The sequence below is a fragment of the Fopius arisanus genome, unplaced genomic scaffold (assembly GCF_000806365.1).
Source record: "Fopius arisanus strain USDA-PBARC FA_bdor unplaced genomic scaffold, ASM80636v1 scaffold00068, whole genome shotgun sequence".
Classification (NCBI taxonomy): Eukaryota; Metazoa; Arthropoda; class Insecta; order Hymenoptera; family Braconidae; genus Fopius; species Fopius arisanus.
Window position 1 is genome coordinate 612908 of NW_011887807.1, and position 14648 is coordinate 627555.

At 33.5% G+C, this 14648-nt stretch overlaps 2 protein-coding genes across 4 annotated transcripts in view; both read right to left on the bottom strand.

Moving 5' to 3' along the window:
* Positions 1-4003, bottom strand: part of LOC105269380 (leucine-rich repeat, immunoglobulin-like domain and transmembrane domain-containing protein 3) — an 8118-nt gene extending 4115 nt beyond the window's left edge. The window contains exons 1-2 of the mRNA XM_011309556.1: positions 3416-4003; positions 219-448 (exon numbers count right to left, since the gene is read on the bottom strand). The gene's annotated coding sequence lies outside the window, so the exon portion shown is untranslated. The remainder of the gene's footprint in view (positions 1-218; positions 449-3415) is intronic.
* Positions 4004-6805: 2802 nt separating this feature from the next.
* Positions 6806-14648, bottom strand: part of CARPB (Carbonic anhydrase-related protein B) — a 16228-nt gene continuing 8385 nt past the window's right edge. For all 3 annotated transcript variants that reach the window (XM_011309557.1, XM_011309559.1, XM_011309558.1), the window contains exons 4-10: positions 14256-14587; positions 13746-13841; positions 13510-13576; positions 11874-12028; positions 10439-10567; positions 9716-9761; positions 6806-7449 (exon numbers count right to left, since the gene is read on the bottom strand). In XM_011309557.1, the coding sequence (XP_011307859.1) occupies positions 7433-7449; positions 9716-9761; positions 10439-10567; positions 11874-12028; positions 13510-13576; positions 13746-13841; positions 14256-14587 (842 nt within the window). In that variant the 3' untranslated portion in view covers positions 6806-7432. The remainder of the gene's footprint in view (positions 7450-9715; positions 9762-10438; positions 10568-11873; positions 12029-13509; positions 13577-13745; positions 13842-14255; positions 14588-14648) is intronic.

Below are 14648 nucleotides of genomic sequence, written 5' to 3' on the forward strand. Positions count from 1 at the left end.
TTATCATTTGAATATTACTTAATTTTTGAATTGAATTGAATAATTTATTCTTTTTTATCTTGAAGGTCTTAATGAGAATGAAATATGTTATTGAACTGTTGAATAATCTAGACTAAAGTAGAGATCTAAGAATAAACTCCGGTCTAGTGAAATATTCATGTCGATGTCGGAGTAATTAATATTTTTAGAGTTATTATTGAATGAGAATGTCAACGTACTTTAATAGTGCCCAGTGCTTTTGATGAATGCCACAGTCTTCTCTCTGTCTGTCAGACCCTCATCAACGAATACTCGTGGTTTAATCCGTGCTTTCATTGTACCATCCTCAATCTCATCATTATCAGAGTTGATCAAAGAAAAAATTCAACTTTATCCACTGGAATTCCACATTTCACATCTCCAACCATTTTATTAATTCCCTCTTTGTCCTCGCGCATGAGCTGTCAATCTGGAAATAAACCAGAAATGATAATCAAAGTATTCACTCGGTTTTTCTCACATTAAAAAGTTTTCATTTACGATAACTGGAATAATATTATGCCGCAATGTATGAAGCAGCTGGTAAAATTTCTCAACTTTTTAATTGGAAAGAAACAAAAAATACATGCGAGAATTGCATTATGAGGAAAACTTTCATTAACTACATGAATCGAAATATACAACTAGTGCAAACTGATTTACATCGAGAAGAGTAAACAACTGATAGATAACTACAACGAACAATTATATGACGTATGAATATTTTAAAAAATTTATTTTCAAGTGAATTTTCTATTCTTAAAAAATCCAAAATCAGTACAAAATTCGTTCTTCAAAATATATATATATAAAAAATAGAACTGAACTAAAAAAATCAACAAATCAACAATCAATAAATATCTAGAATTCGGTGAACAATATTTGTTGTAATTAAATTCCCTTCATTCAATTATTCGATTCTCCGAGGAAACGAAAAAATATAATTCTACTATATACCCGGGTAAAAAAAAATTGTAATGGGAATATTATTTCCGAATTTTCGAAAAATTTCTAGAAAACTTTTTAGAAATTTCTTTTTCGAAGCAAAAAAAAGCATCAGGAAAAAAATGTTTTGAAAAATTTTTCACAAATTTGTTACGGAAAATTTACTTTATAATTTTCTATAAATTTTTGCGAATATAATTTCTTTTTAATTACACTGTTGTTTTCTTACTTTTTAAATTTTTCAATATTCTCAAAAAATACGCCATCTAAATTATAAAAAAAAAATTCTATTTAAATTTTTGAAGAATTTTTCAAAACCCTTCCCACAAATAAAATTGTTTTGTTTTCCATTTTTTTTTCTGTTATATAAAAAACATTTTCTGAAAAGTTTTCCAGAAATTTTTTGAACATTTGGAAAAAATATTTCGATTACATTTTTTTACCCGGGTAATCTCTCAATTTACGATTACTATTCATTCATTCATTCATTCATTCATTCATTCATTCAATTCATTGTTGAACTGTCCAGTTAGGTGAAATAAAAAATGATGACGAGGGGAAAGTAGAATAAAATAAATGACATAGTAACAAGCAGCCCCACTAATTTGATGCGGTGGCCCCTCCGACGAGACCTCCTCGAGAGAAATATGATGACTCGGGTAGCAACATCCTCGTGTCACTGGTGTGGGGTATAAGAAAGGGTGGTGATAAGTGGAGGATAAAAAAAGAAGAAGAGAGGGCATCGCACTGCGGAGAGGGTGTCGTTGTTTCAAAGAGCTAATCGCCACACAAATCTGAATGCTGGAGTGGTGTCTGTCACTCGAAGTACGACAAAGAGAGGACTCCAGCACCAGCCCCTGGCACATCGATCACCAGAGTGCACCATTCAAAAATCTTCTACGAATTCTAAGAATGGTCTTACCATTTCCCATGGAGAAATCGCGGCGACATGATTAGAATTCCGCGGTTGCATCGAGCGATTGATTAATTAAACCACATATTTCCCCTTTTTTATGGTTTTTATGAATTCTCTGGAAATCCAATGACTCCGGAGTTTAATTATTATGATTATTCGGTGGGTTAAGAATTTTTCGGATTCTTACGTTTTTTTTATGATTTTTGGTAGAGGCTTGGAAATTTTTGAAAAAGTTTGCGGAGGTGCGACAATTTGTCACATTCTTTGGGGTTTGGAACTATCGGTGAGTACTTGTCAATTTTCAAGGACTTTAGCATTGCTCATGAGTAATGGGCGCGAAATGAGCTTTCGTTTTGAGAAGTTTCGGAACTTCCAGGGGGAGTTTCAAGTTTTCGTATTAGAAGTCAATATTCACGACGTGAACTCAGTTTTCGCCATTTGCGATCAATCTATCGGAAATAGAAATTTGCTTCTGAAATATTAAATATTTGATTATTCCCATAATCAAAAACTATTTCAAATATTTAATTGATCGAGTAAATAATGAAAATCGCGAGGAAGTCCATTTATTTATTTAAATTACGGTTAATTACCAGAAAAAATTTCTCACCAGAAAAATTCCTCTTTCACACAAAAAAATTCAATCTACAATATTTTATGGAAGACGGAAATTAATAAATATATATTCTAAATTTGGAATAATTATATTTAAAGTATGAATGGAATGTACTATACTGAGGAACAATTACTCGGACCAAGTGCATAAACTAATTATCTATAATATAAAATGTAAAGACTCTTACTCGTTTATTTCCGATTATTAATTTAGTATAAAAAATTATTTCTCTCAGAATAAATTGAAGTATAATTTCGATGAAATATAGAAAAACGTCTTGCCAACTGAAATATGAATAATTCAAATATTTCCGAATCAAATATTCGTTATGATCTCATCAACCAATACAAAAAAACTCCAATTGTTTAATGAATATTAAAAAATTGCAATTCACTTGATTTTTTTTTTCAAAACAATTCATCACATTCATCGATTTCTTCGCACACAGTACTCACTAAACAATATCAATTATAAACAATAGCAGATAACAATGACTAATGATCCATAAAAATCAAATGATAAAAAAAATTGGAAAATATAGTGAGGTATTCCATTTTGTTTTGCAATAAATTTGAAATTTCATTTCCTGTGATATTTCAATGCAATATTTTTCCAGATAATATTCGTCACTTCTAATAATTAATTATCGATTATTTTCCAAGTAATATTTATTCGTAATATATTGGCAAATGAGTTGTTCGATAATTATCTTGAATTTAGGTTGAAAAAAATTGTTCGACATTGGGCCCCGCTATCGATTTCACATGAAATCTGGTACTGACGGTAGGACACTGTGTCGTTGTCGTGTGGGTGGGTGGTTTATAGGTACTCCATAACTAGATTCTATCAGCATTGCACATTCACCACTAGAAAATCCGATGACTGACGTTAAAACGATGTCAAGTGATTTGTTTCCTCACCGTGAAAAAAATTCCCATTGCCCCGACTCCTGGAACGTCGCACAAGTGTCCATCTCCATTCAGCCATCAAAACACCAATAACGAAAGGCCGATCAATCAACCATATCCACAGTCCAATCACTCTCAACTGAGACCTCAGGTCTTTGTCTCACCTCGTGATAATCAGAAAAAAAAAGCCCCTCCAACCCCTCACCCCCCAAAATATCGACAATTCCCCCAAAAACCCGTGGATACAACTACAAAATCCCATCCACCCGCCTCCATTTTGGACGAATGCAAAATTAAGGTACGACTGAAAAGATTGATTAATAATATTAATACGAATAATTGCTCTCGTCTGTGGAACAAATTGATCGGAGGACGCGCGACTGACACCCTAATCCAGGCCGGGTGCAGCGCCCCATATTTCTCCACTCAATATCACTATTTCCCTCCACAAAATGCCACAACAAACCCCAAAAAATTGTCCAAACTATCGCCAAACTATCACTATCAATTGATAAACTAAATACCGGGTAGATGTTTTGAAAATTGATGTTAAACTCTGGTGAGACAAAGGAGGAAAACGTGACAGCGCTGGGGCTGCAGATTTTGCCGCAGCGAGTAGTCGAGGCAACCAAAACCACTGGCTTACCTCTACACTATTTCCCTCTCTTTTTTACCCCGAGGAGGGAGACCTGGAGCAACATGAGAATCCCTCTCCCCCTCTCTCTTTACCACCCTCAGGAGGAAGGGAATTTGTCGTTTGGTGGAGTGCCGTTGTGGCAGCACTCGTCATTTCTCAACCGTTCGATTAAATTCATCCCTCAGAGAGTGCGGGATTTCCCCCACTTCTTCTCCCTATCTGAATGATTGGGTGGGTGGGTGGTCGATGGTGGAGGGGGGTGGTTGAATTTTTATATGTCTTCTCCCATGAAATCATCGTAAAATAAAGTTTGTAGTGGGATTAGCCTTTTTGGAGGAAATATGTGATGTTCAATTCAGAGTTCCTCCGGAGTCTCGGAGGGGAGTCATCGGCAGGGGCTCCGGGTTCGGAAAATTTTCGGGATGGGCTATTTTGGTACTTCGGGATGGTGTCAGGATACTGTACTGGGATTTTCGGTTATGGAATGGGGGGATGTTTTAGGGGAATTTTTATGGGACATTCGCCCTGACGATTTGTTGTAATATCGGGTATTGGAGGGGACCGTCTCGGGAAGAGGGGAAAGGAATATTATGGGACAGGAAATTTTGGTTGGAACTTTATAGGGGCACATGCTAGAAATAATATTCGATAAATTGCATTCGTCATTTTGTAATGAAAGTATGTAATTAATAAATTGAGTTCAATGTTATTTGGTTGAATGAATAAATAATTAATTGACAATTTTTGAGGGTTTATATGGGAATTGTAATTGTTTTCGGGGTATTTGGGAGAAATTTTTTTGAGGGTTGTTGCTTTGTCATGTCGTGGTAATTTCGTGATTGCGCGAGTGGAGGGAATTTGGGAATTTCTTTAATGAGAAAATTAATTGGGATTGATTCTGAATGGGTGAGTCGAGGTTTCTGTCGGGGATTCGAAGGGTTTAATAATCATTTTCAATTTCGGAATGCGTTCATGAAATTGGAAGGAGTGGCGAGTGGAGGGACTTCTTCGTGAGTTTATTTTATGAAAAATATTCAGCCGGAATTTAAATAAAAAAGGTAGGAAAATAAAAAAAATGGAGGTTCTATCTTTTTGTGGAGTATTGATCTCATTGATTTTGCCCATTTTCTTTTTTAGGAAAAAAGCGACTGAGGGATTTATTGAATGTCAGAACGCTCCTGGAATAAATTAGATGACTTTATTAAATTAAAAGGGAACGGAAAAGAAAATGAGAGGATTACCGAAGCCGGAGAGAATCGGAGTAACGAAATATTGAAAGGGGATAACTCCAGAGGAGGGATTTAGGGAAACCGAAGAGAATAAAAGAAAGGCAAGATATTAGGACGCATCGAAAATTGATATTCGTAACAATTTATTCCATAATTTCTATAAAAAATGGTAGAGCTCTGGGATTAATATAATATAATTATTGCTCATTGAATCGGATATTTTTATTTTTGTGCAAATAAACTTCCAGCTGCTTTTTGCTATGTGAATAATTTTTTAAATTTAATACTCGCAAGGAAATCATCGCAGTAGTCCGAGCAATATTTTTCCCTAGTGATTTTCAAGTTCGCGAGTTTCTCTGGACGATATCAATTCCCAGTCGTGGAATCGTGAGATCTGCAGAAAAATAGTTTTCTTCAACTTTCAAACTTCTCTCGTGACGTTAAGAAATTTCTCTTCTCTCTGGAGCTTTCAAGATGTACATTAAATTTTTATGTCTGTTGCAGTTAATTTTTTATAATCCAGAGTTTCAATTATTGGATTTACATGAAGTAATTCTTGAAATTGGAGTTCGATTTTCATCCGGCGATTGCTCTGAATCCACGAAAAATTAATTAAATCCTGGATTTTTTCTGAATTTTTGAAGATTTGAACCGTTAAAATGGCTTTCGGTGTTCTCACATCGAACGACGAAAATAAAATTAGTTAAAATCCCAGAAAATGAATTGCCGAGGGAAATGAATTTGACGCAGTGGTATCGAAAATTCAGATCGATCGTTCAAAGGTGATCGACCCCAATGGGAGTAATACTCCCTCCCCCTATATACCTCCCACTCTTTTCTCATAAAAAATTCCGAATAACAAGAATCAAGTACATGTTAAGACACGAGAGTTCCCCCTCCACTTGCCAGAATGATTTCTGGGGGATTTCGATTAATGCAACAGGCAAATTCCCCAAGTCGAATGCTCTCTCGTATCTGAATTCATGAATAACCCCGGAATATTTTTATTTCCCCCACCGGAAACTCATTAGACTGGATACTCACCCGCTTAATTGAGTACTTCAATTATTCTTTGAATTTTTTCCCAATAATCTGGCGAATGGCATCATTAGACTGTAAAAACTATTACTCTACAAAAATATTAGAAAAATAATTTCCTGTACCCCAAAACTTCACTTCTCTCAATTATCCAGTAAATAATGTCAATTATTTATCCTAAAATATTATCATTCATGAATAATTGTTGTGCGAAAAAATTGTCGCTCCAAATTTGGCTTAAAAAATAATTGAATCTGTAATTTTGAGAATTTAATACTCTAGTTTTTCGCTTCAAACCGAAAAGTTGAATATAATCCCTAGAATTAAAATAATAACAGCACTTGAATGAAAAATGAAGTTTATGAAAGTAAAAAATAAAAACTCGAGCCGATAATGCCCTGAGCATAAAATTCAACATGAAAGAATAAGGATAAAATGACAGTGGCAGTTATATTTTTCACATTTTTATTACAAGAATATAGTATAAACTTTGCAATTGATAATGATATATGCACACGCGCGTACGTGTAATGTGTGGATTATTTTGTTTCCTTCTTAAAATTTTCATTTCCTCACATTTTGTTAAATTTTTATACATAAGTCGCAATCTCACCCATACAGGCCACGATAGTCATAGCTTTCATGAGTTTATCCGATATAATTGTATAATATACTCTTACCATAAGTTTTCATTTTTAGTCCTTAACTATGAGTAACTATAGTTTATGGTGTATGTGTTTCTGTGTTTTGCTTTTCTCATTGTTATTAATTATAATTGTTTATCTTCATCATCTTGTTGGTTTGTTTCTTTACTGAAAACATACTTGGCAATTCACGTCTAATGAGTTTTACAACGAAGCAGTTTTGACCTTACGGTGGCGCGATTTTTTTTTTTCTTTCTTTTAACATCATTTTTTAATCTTACCTTCTTTAATTAGTTTTTTTTTTCTTTCTTGTTCAACTTTTTATTCCACTTTTGGCGGTAGTTTTGCACCACGTGTTTGTCACGCGCATTGATATGTCAAGGGGTTTTTTTTTTATACAGCAATGTTCCAAATCCCATCGTGGAAAAGCGTAGTACTGCGGAGTTCGAATGGAGAAAGCAGATTTCGTGGTTCAGCCAGGCTATTCCCAACTGTTTGCTGGAAATTGTGGGATTCAATAAGTCAGTGTTTGCTACCCAAGGGTGAGGGGGTGGGTAAATGCACCTGGGTGCCTGGGGTGCGGCTGGAAATTGAATTTTTCAAGGAAAGACTTAACAACTGGGGAATTATCTCGGTAATCAGTGATTTTTGGTTAAATTACCGCAGACATTGGTTCTACTATTTACACGGTTTCTCAGAAATTACAAGTAATTTAACAGAAATTAGTAATGATTCGAAAATTTTTTCGAAAGATTTTTCGGGCGAGGGGTAATTCAAGGGAAATTTTTTTTTATAATTTTTTTGGCCTCATTTTTTCTGGAAAAAATCCAGTCTATAAACATTGTTAATTAAAAATAGTATTAAGCAATAGAATGTCGCGGTGCGCGACGTTTTTCCATTAAATCTTCTCCTACGTCTCGTAGACTGAAAATATTCATTATCGGATATGAAAAAAAAATTATTGACACTGGAATTCCGCACGGTAAAGAATTTCAATACTTTTTCATTATCTCTTGCAAAATACAGAAAGAATTTGAAATCATTTTGAATCACAATCTGAATATAATTAAAAAATTTAATCAGAAGTGTAAAAAAAAATGTCAGAGAATTCTATAAACGTTTGATGATTTCGCTGGGATGCACTCATGACCGGATAATTAGATAATTTAAATCTGACCCTTTGCCACTCGATTCTTAATATGTTCCCCGAATTATATCATCAATCGAAAATCCATGAACGATCCGAATTTTCAAAATTCTCCTCTCCAACAGATATTTCAATAAGAAAAAAAATAATAAAATCTCAGTAAAAAGTATCAGATGAAATCCACTAGAAAAATTAATAAAAAGAGTTCAAATTATTATCAGATATTCACTAAACTGAAATTAGTGTTCTGACATTCGGGAATGGCAATTTATTCCGTAAAAGTTCAACAAAAATCTTGTTATTTCCATTTTTTAGTGGTTTAGAAGAAGTTTCCGAGCATTTTAAATGATTCTGAAAAAAAAAAAGTTTTAGATCGTGAAAATATCTTTGAAGCGTCATAACCGAGACGTTTACCTCATTCAATAATTCATAAATCCCCAAATATCACTTTTCTAGTAGATATTCCAGAGTGCTGTTAAACTTTGAGAAAGTTCACGGATAAATATTGAGGACATCTATCAAAGCTCTTCGTTTCCCCCGGAATCAATCGATATTTGTTACCAGAAATCGAGATTACCACAAACAATTCCCCCAAATGTTCCCATCACATATAAATTTGATAATTTAATTTCTAAATGAATTACTGAACGCGCAAAATAATTTTCTATTTCATTACAACCGAAAAAATGGAGGAGTTTGGAAAAGTTATTTGCAGACTTTTAATTTTTGGGAATTGGATTTTCTACCGCAAGTTTTCATCGGTAATTTCTTCTGAAATCAGTAATTAGGAAGATTATTGTATTGTTCATGTAATTTTATAATGGACTCTATTTTATTCAATGACTGATAACCAGTGATAACCGAACCATTTGGCTCATTCAATAATTCATAGACTCTAAACGATCGGACATGACAGATTGTTGCACCTCTCATATAGAATTTTCTAGTAGATATGAAATTAATTTTTAATTCTTCAATGAAGTTTGACATCTTCTGCAAAATAGAAGCTCGAAGTTGAACTGTGTTTTCTCATTACCGAGATAATTCCTTAATTAGCAACGATTTTTCTTTTCAATTCAATTTTTTCAATTATCTTATTGATTTTTTATCGTGGGCGCATTTATAAAATTAATAAAATTGAATGAAAATAGTAAGAAAAACGTTTTTCCTCTCCACCACATTTCCTCTCCTATTTTTTATAAAATTATTAATTATCCAAATGATTGATTAACGAAGCGGTAAAGTGCGATAAGCTGACTCAATTCTCCGTTACAATATTGGGTCATACCTCCGAAACTGACGGTAGGAATTAAAATGATGTTAGACCTTTTTTATGGGATTAATTAAAAGCTGTGAAAAAGGTTATGACAGCAATTTCGATATCTCACTCCATTTCGGAGATATTCGAAGTCAAATGTACTTCTTGTAAAATGTCAATCTAAAATGCATGATTCATTACGCGTTTGAATAATTAATGCCTCCCGACAAATTTTTTCGCTATTTTATCTTGAAAATGATTTTTAAGATAGGTGTCTTTTTCAATGTATTTTTAGAAAATAATTCAGTGGAAAATTCATGGTGTTTAAATCATCAGAAACTCGCGATTGCCTCATTTACCTTTATAGTAGATATCCCGGTACGCGGTCGGACATTTCTGGGGGCCCTGGAAAAATTAAATAAATAATTTAATAGGACATAACATTTAATTGAATATTTTATTATCACTCCAAGGGATTTCGTAATTGAAACTCCAAAATTGTATGAAAAAATCAATTAAAGTTTTTTGATTCAAAAATTTTATTTCGATCAAAATTAATATTAATATAGCAATAAAATATTTTTTCACTTATTATATTTGAGGTATTTCTCTATCGAAAATCTTGATGGACATAATTAAACCGTAATTAGGCCACAAGTAATAAAGTTCCTTATTAAACCAAAATTCAGTTCCTTGAATTGCGAAGAACCTGTTGTATCTAATTGCTGTTATATAGTTTTAAATTCACATTTACTCATTAAAACTATTTAAATTGGCGATCTCATTTCATCATTATTCCTCTGCTCTATAATTTAATTACTCTCTCGTTTCATTCGGCAAAACTCTCCTCCAATGGAGTACTTTATGATTTTAAATTCGTGATCATGAAGATATGTCTTACGAATTTCTCTCTCAATTCTCTAATTCGCTCTTCAGGAATTTTTTTCCCATAAATTGAAATGGAAATCCCGGAATTTTAATGTCTACCTATTTATTTCCGGATAGTTATTAGGGGAGTACATGGGGAAATCGTTTTTTGGCACTACAATTTTTGAAAATAATGGATTGATTGAATTGCTTACCTCTACGTTAAAATTAATGTTTGTTCGCACTGGGCGATGATGGAGGCTTTGTGTAGGTCTGTAATTATTACCAAGAGGCCCTTTCGAATGTTCAGCTTCACCTTGTACTAGTGTTCTCAGTCCGATGAGCTGAAAATTAAATATAAAAATAGCCCCAAAAATACGCGCCAAAAGAAGCACAGAACAAAAAAATAATAAATTCTCCTAATTTTCCTCATTCACTTCAATTTCATCAACAAGTTTCAAATAAAATTTCATCATTACGAAAAAGTGATTATTGATTTCCCCGAAAATTATTTTTTAAACTCATTGATTATCGATCCCCCCGTTCATGCAATTTGCATCATCTTCTTATCTCCGGTATTTTCTGAAATTAATGAGACATCTACTCAAGACTTTCTGACACTATTTTTAATCCGTTATTTTTTTAAATATCAAAATAATCAATTACTTCTCGGAAACTATATAGACGAAAGTAAATAAATATTTTTCGACGCACATTCAAATTATAATGTTTCACTTTTATATTAAAGTGTGCTGGGATGCACCTCAATTGCCAAATCTTCTGTGAAAAGTGTGAATCAACTCAATTAATGATTTTGAGAGCAAGTAATAAATATGTGGCAGTCAGATTTATTTATTAATCTGGATAAAAAATTTTGTGGAATCCTTTAAATTTATTTTTGGATTCTCAATTGGTCCAGTGATCCAAGGCAGCTCGACATGAATTATACCAATAATTTTTCAGTAGATTAATCATTTTTTAAATTAATTGTTCAATACTTTACAGATTTCAATATAAATAAATTCAAAAACTAAATTTTTCTGAGCCCCTCAATCACCTCCGATTGCCTTAAATCACAACTTTGTGTAATTACAAGCAAACTTTAATCTCAATTCCCGCGTATTTACTTATATCTACCCCAAAGAAAAATTACTTCTACCAAGTTAAATATTTACCCGAAGATATACGGGCTCTCTCGCCGTCAATAAACTGCCTAGGTAAAAACAATTATTATTTAATTCTAAACCCAAAAACATTATCACTATGATTACAGATTTTTCATTCTGCCCGATATTCCCCGAGTGGTAACTTTCTCCGAAGTATTGACCCAGTTTGACAATCTTCAATCTAAAAAGTGTAAAAATCAAAAAATCGAGTGACAAAAGTCCGAAGGGCGAGTTAAAGACCCGAGAAATATGTAAATGAGTAATGATTGAGTGTAAAAATATTGAGATTGCGTGTCGTCAGCTCTCCCTTGTACAACACTCAAGGTAATTGCCATGGAATTCCCTCTAATGTTATTCGTGACACGACTTTTTCGTGGCATGAGAAGTAACATTATTTTCGAGACGCCTTTGAATTGAGTGAGGAAGTGGTTGGTAAAAATAAATAGCTGATTAAATGTCGATACTAAGTACTGGTAATTCTCACCTGCTGTTTTGTTATGTATATTGGTTTGTTGAGAATAATCCACGTTGTTGTCTCGTGACAGGCTGGCATTGTAGTTGAGCCCTCGTACGTCATGTAATGCTTCGTGCGGGGTAGTAGTTCTAGCACAGGAAAATTCTGAATTCCAGTTGACTTACCTATGCAATTTTACACATAATGTAATGTCAGAAAAACGGATTGATTATCTCGTGGATGATGTACTTGATGGGATAATTAGGGGCGTCCGGAGTAATATCGGTATCATATTTAACGATCTTCTGACACCTTTCATTCAAAATCACGTTTCTCAGTTCTCTGACAAATCGTTTAGCGGATTAACGAGAAATAATACACCATTTTCACATTTTATAATTATTTAACGACTCCCGAAACTTTAACTTTTTAAATATTCATAAAATTTTTGATAAAACACTGGAAAATTATCGCGTTAAATTGATGAATTGAAATTTTTAGGTAAATTCGAGATAACTCGAGTGGTTGTTAAAAAAATATTATAAACAATAGGAAAAATCATCGAAGGATAAACAATCTGCCAAGTTTAGAGAAAAACAATAGAAAATATGTGTGTGACAGTGGAATTTTCCCTAGTCCGTATTTTCCGTCTTTTTCAGTGTAATAGTTACTCTGATAAAAATGATGTCTCAAATTAAGCCACTTTTGTCCGTTCGTTTAATACGTTCGCTCATAGAGGTCTTAAAAAAGGGGACAAAAGATTTAATTTGATATATTTTTTTTATTGCACCAGAGCGTGCACCAGAGAAAATTTGAAAAATCAGAGTGAGAGATTTTGTGAGGAATTTTACGGGCTATAAAAAAGATCGCATGACTTTGTAAAGTGAAATTGGTAATTTCCGAGATAATTACGTAAGTGACGAAGATTTCGCGTTCGATAAGATTTTTCGTTAATTTTTTCATCAATTCGATAAGAAGTCACGTCGAGGGAATTTTATTTTACGGTATATTAAGGGAGTTCAATGACTTTTTTCAGTGGCATTTCTCATTTTTTAAGTAATTATGTGGTTAACTAAGATTTCGAGTTTGATAAGAATTCATGGTAATTTCTAGGAGTTGATATTATCAAAGGAAATCTCGGAGATTCTGCAGATTATCCGATGAATCGTACGACATTTTCTCGGAATTCACCACTTCAGGAGCTATTCACTAAATAATCCCCCAAAAATTGTTCAACGGAAAAAGACGGGCTGAGAAAATTTAGTATACATCTCCGGAAGTGAGATTTACAGAAATTTAATGAATGAGCTATTTTGTGGAAGACTTTACGAGTAAAATGGCGCACTCCAAGTACGTGATCAACAAAAATTTTGGATTAATTGTTTTCTATGATTTTTCAAATATTTTTCATGATTAAAATATTATGACGAATAATGGCAATTAATAATATTGTATAGTTAGAGTGATATTGGAGGATATGAGGAGAATTTTTTCAACATTTGATGCAGAAACAATTAAAATTCAATGGCTGATTCCAATTAATTGGACAAATTAGACAATCCGTTCATAACCCATGAATTCACCATTAAATTCCAATTACATCGGTCATTAGTGGAACAGCAACGAGTGAACAATAGAATAATGTTTATTTTCTTGAATATTTTACCTGCGTATTGGATATGGTTGAGTTGTTCAGTGAAGAATCTCAATGCAGAGTTAGAGAGATCTCCAACCTGGTTGGAGAGAAAAAAAAAAATAATTCCATTAAATTTAGAGATTTCATTTTCCACCCTTCTCATCTCTCAATGTGTATCTTTCGTGTCTTATCGCGAGATTTTTAGTAGCCCAGAGCTTTCTCGTTTGATCTCACGTGAAAGATTAAAATGGAGATTGGACACGTACTTGAAGTAGAAGAGACACTGCCACTATTCCCTGGGGTCGGTTCACCGCGTCTGAGAAGTTATTGTACAGGTCGGAATTGAAGCCAAATATTTGGATCTGTTGGAATTATTATTTTGTGAATTATAACGTGAGGATTTATTCATTGATGCCAGCTGTGGGTCATGGGAATAAAAAAGAATCTCTGCTTTGAATTTTATCTCCTCGTCGAAACCACTTCCATGATCATGAAAAAAAATAAAAAATGAAAAATAATCAAATAATAAAAATATAAAAATGATCAAAGGCGAAAATTTTGCTGATGAATTATCAAATTTCCACTTGATATTTTAAAATAACTAAAAATACTGAAATAATTAATAATCTCACGGTAATGATAAATGATTGGCAGAAATTTTTCAGTGAATCTTGCCTCTCCAATAATATTTGGGCTATTAAAAATTCGATGTGCCGTACATCACCACAACTGACATCACAATATCGACATGAAAAATGACAAAAATCCGGAGTTACCTCGGCAGGAAATTTATAACCGTCCACCGCGTGTTCACTTCCAATGTCGTCCCTCATTCCGTAGTGCAAATGAATTTCGTGAAATTGATATCGATAACTCAGGGGTCCACCGGTGATGTTGACCGGATGTCGAGTGTCGTTGTAGTTTACTGCAAATACAACCCCGTGGCCTGTATTCGATAGGACACCGGAGACTCGGTGTTTATCGAGCTGAAGGGGCTGAAGATTCCGGTCATACAAAAGTCTTTGGGGCTCCAGATTCACTGGTGACTGTCTACGCCCTTTATTACATAGAGACCACTCTGGATTTATCAAACCCCAAAAGGCAGGACCTGCACACAAATTAATCCATTCTATTTTATTATTTCATTCCAATAAACAATTATCCAATAA